General features: G+C 35.9%; 1 protein-coding gene across 1 annotated transcript in view; it reads right to left on the bottom strand.

Moving 5' to 3' along the window:
* The window catches only part of FYTTD1 (forty-two-three domain containing 1), a 51,049-nt gene that overhangs the window by 11,553 nt on the left and 36,419 nt on the right, over nucleotides 1-3,077 (bottom strand). The window contains exon 8 of the mRNA XM_006884206.1: nucleotides 2,355-2,481. Within this exon, the coding sequence (XP_006884268.1) occupies nucleotides 2,355-2,481 (127 nt within the window). The remainder of the gene's footprint in view (nucleotides 1-2,354; nucleotides 2,482-3,077) is intronic.

Here is a 3,077-nt window from a genome sequence, read left to right as displayed (position 1 = left end):
AAAAAAAAAAAAAGAACAGGTTTGCAGCACTGAACACCAATGATCGAAGACCAGTGGAGCTGTGGTATGACAAAAGGATATCACGGATGTCAGAAGAGACTATGAATATTGCATTAAAGTGTTGAGAAGCCAAAACAAAGGGAAGAGATACGGAAGAAAATGAGCTGAACAGAAGGGCAGCTCAAGAAGACAAAGCAAAATATTGCAACCAAAGATACAAAAATCTGAAATCAGAGAATAAAAAAGGAGGAACTGTCATGGCATTTCTCAGGCTGTAAGTACTAATAACTTCAAGCCATAAGTTGCAGTATGAGAGATGATGAAAGACATAGATGACAGAGTCACTGTATCAAAAAGAATTGGCGACACTGAAAAATTTCAGAAAATACTACAGGAACAAGAGGCAATGGTAACAAAGAAAGATGTTCAAGCTGTATTAAAGGCACTAACAGAAAATAAGGCTCCAGGAATTGATGGACTATCAAATGGTATGTTTCAACTAACAGATGCAATGCAACCCTGGATGTGCTCACCAGACCAGTCTATGCTAGAAAATTTGGAAGACAGCTACCCATCTGACTGACTGGAAGAGATGTGTATGTGTTCTCATTTTTTAAGAGAGGTGATCCAACAGAATATGGAAATTATCAAACAATACCATTCATATCACTTTTAAACAAAATATTGACAATCACCCCAAAAATGCCTAGAACAAATGCACTGACAGAACTTTCAGAAGTTCAAGTGGGGTTTAGAAGTGGCTGATCCTGGTCGAAAGCAGAGAATACAGGAAGAATTTTTCACTGTGTGGATCATAACAAACTAGAGTTAACCCTGAAAAAAATGGAAATCCCATAACATTTAATTATGCTCATACAAAATCTTTACCTAGACCAAGAAACTGATGAATGAACAGATCAAGGGAACACTGAATGATTTTAAAATAAGGAAGGTTATATGTCAGGGATGTATTCTTTCTCCACATCTATTTCATCTAAATGCTGAGCAAATAGTGTAAAGCTGGACTCTATGAAGAAGAATGTGACATTAGGATCAGAGGAAGACATCAACAACCAGCATTAAGCAGATGACACAACAAACTGCTATTTAGAAAAGTGTGGTGGAAAACAAGCCACCAGCCTACCCACACACCAAAGGACCTACTGTCCTTTAAAAAATGCAGCTTCCAGTTAGTTTTCCTAGAAGAAACCATGATTGAAAAAGTTCATTTAAAGAAAAAAAGGAATAAACTCAGTGCCACAAAAAAAATATGATAAAAGTAGCTAAGGATGAGAAGTTACATTCTCTTCTCTTCTCCCTACTGCCTCCACTCCCAAATGATTTGGTAAAGTAGATGATGGTGGCTGTTGACTGCTGTCGAGCACGATTCACAGCGACCCTATGAACAAAATACTTGAAGCGTTACTATAACTATTGTCATTTCTCAAAGTTTCCAGAGGCATGTTGTTTAGGAATGGATGTCAGTCCTGCTTCGCCTTGGCTTTTAATAAGCACTAAAACCTTTATTTTTGGAAGCAGGAGTAGCATCCACTTCCTAAACAACATGCCTCCAGAAACTCTCTGAACATTGATAATGTCGACAGTTGTAGAGGCGCTTCAGGCTTTTTGTTCATAGGGTCACTATAAGTCGTGCTCGACTCGATGGCAATCAACAAGAAGAAGCCTTCATTAAGTTAAAATAAATGAAAAATGTTGAGGACTAAACTTGATGAACATATTTAATGTCATCAAACTGGACATGTGATGACAATTTAAATGGCAAATACTGTTTCTATAGTTATCACAATAATAGTAATAAAAGAGGAAATGTTATTTTTCATTTATTACAAATACAAATTTGTAAATGTAAAGCAGTATTCACTCAGCACTCCAACTTCTGGAATGAAGAAGTGAGCAAGAAAAACTAAAGTCTTTTATGAAATTGAAGCTTAATAAACAGGTACTAAAAATTAGTAGATGTTATTGGAATAAACACAGTAATAGAAAAGATAAGGATCCTATCAGTGAAAGTTACAAGAAAGTGATCCAGGTTTCCAAGTTCTGAGGATAATAGGCACATGTATTTAAGTTCAAGGTCATACATGTTAAATGGCATAATACTATAACTCAAAAGAATTTTAGAAAGAAATGAAGACAAAATTCAGAACCTAGGAAGAAATGCATACTACACTGCTATGAACACTGAAATATTAAATATGAAAGCATAAAATTTTATCTAATCTGTTCGTAAGCATGTAGCCTAGGACATTATTTGACTCATTCTATAATAATTATTTTATATTGTATTACAATGGCATTGAATGGTCCAAAAAATACAGAGAAAAAAAACTTACCTGCTTTCCAACACTATTTATGTCAAATTGCAGGGGGACACCTTTAGGAACTTTCTTTACATCAGATTGTTCCCGTTTGGCCAGAAATGAGGGTACAGAGGTACGAGTTAATCGTGGTTTCTGAGTTCTATTAAATGAAAAGATACCAGTATAACAATCAAAAAAGAAATATAGATTATTTGGTGCTGAAGAACCTTAAATTATTTCATTTGTGTCTGGGGAAAAAAGAGGACCTAGCTGTTGAATACTCTCTTGTTGTTGGCTGCCTTATAGCAACCCTATGACAACAGATACAAACCTTGCTCAATCTCGTACCATCCTCAGGATTCCTGCTGTGCTATGTTAATTCATCTCGTTGAGAGTCCTTGTTCTGTTAACCCTCAACCTTTCTATGGATGATGTCCTCTTCCAAAATCCTTCCAAGCACCCTCCTCTCCAAAAAACATACCAACATATGTGAGAACACTTCTTAAAATAGAACTTTTCAACAAGTTGAATTAGTGATTTGCAAGGGCCAAGTCTCTACTAAATCAAAGTAACCTCAGGTTTCAGAGATCTATTCTAGATGGTTTTCACTTCAATCATTAAGATGATTAGATTAAGTAAGAAATTATAAAGCTAGAACATTTATATACAATGTTGTTGTTGTTATGTGCCGTCGAGTCGTTTCCGACTCATAGCGACCCTATGCACAACAGCCCTAAACCCTGCTCTATCCTGCGC

This window comes from Elephantulus edwardii, unplaced genomic scaffold (genome assembly GCF_000299155.1).
Source record: "Elephantulus edwardii isolate Elephantulus edwardi_28Jun2011 unplaced genomic scaffold, EleEdw1.0 scaffold00032, whole genome shotgun sequence".
Taxonomy (NCBI): Eukaryota; Metazoa; Chordata; class Mammalia; order Macroscelidea; family Macroscelididae; genus Elephantulus; species Elephantulus edwardii.
Note: the sequence above shows the minus strand (reverse complement) of the source record. Positions and strands in the feature narration are given on the sequence as shown.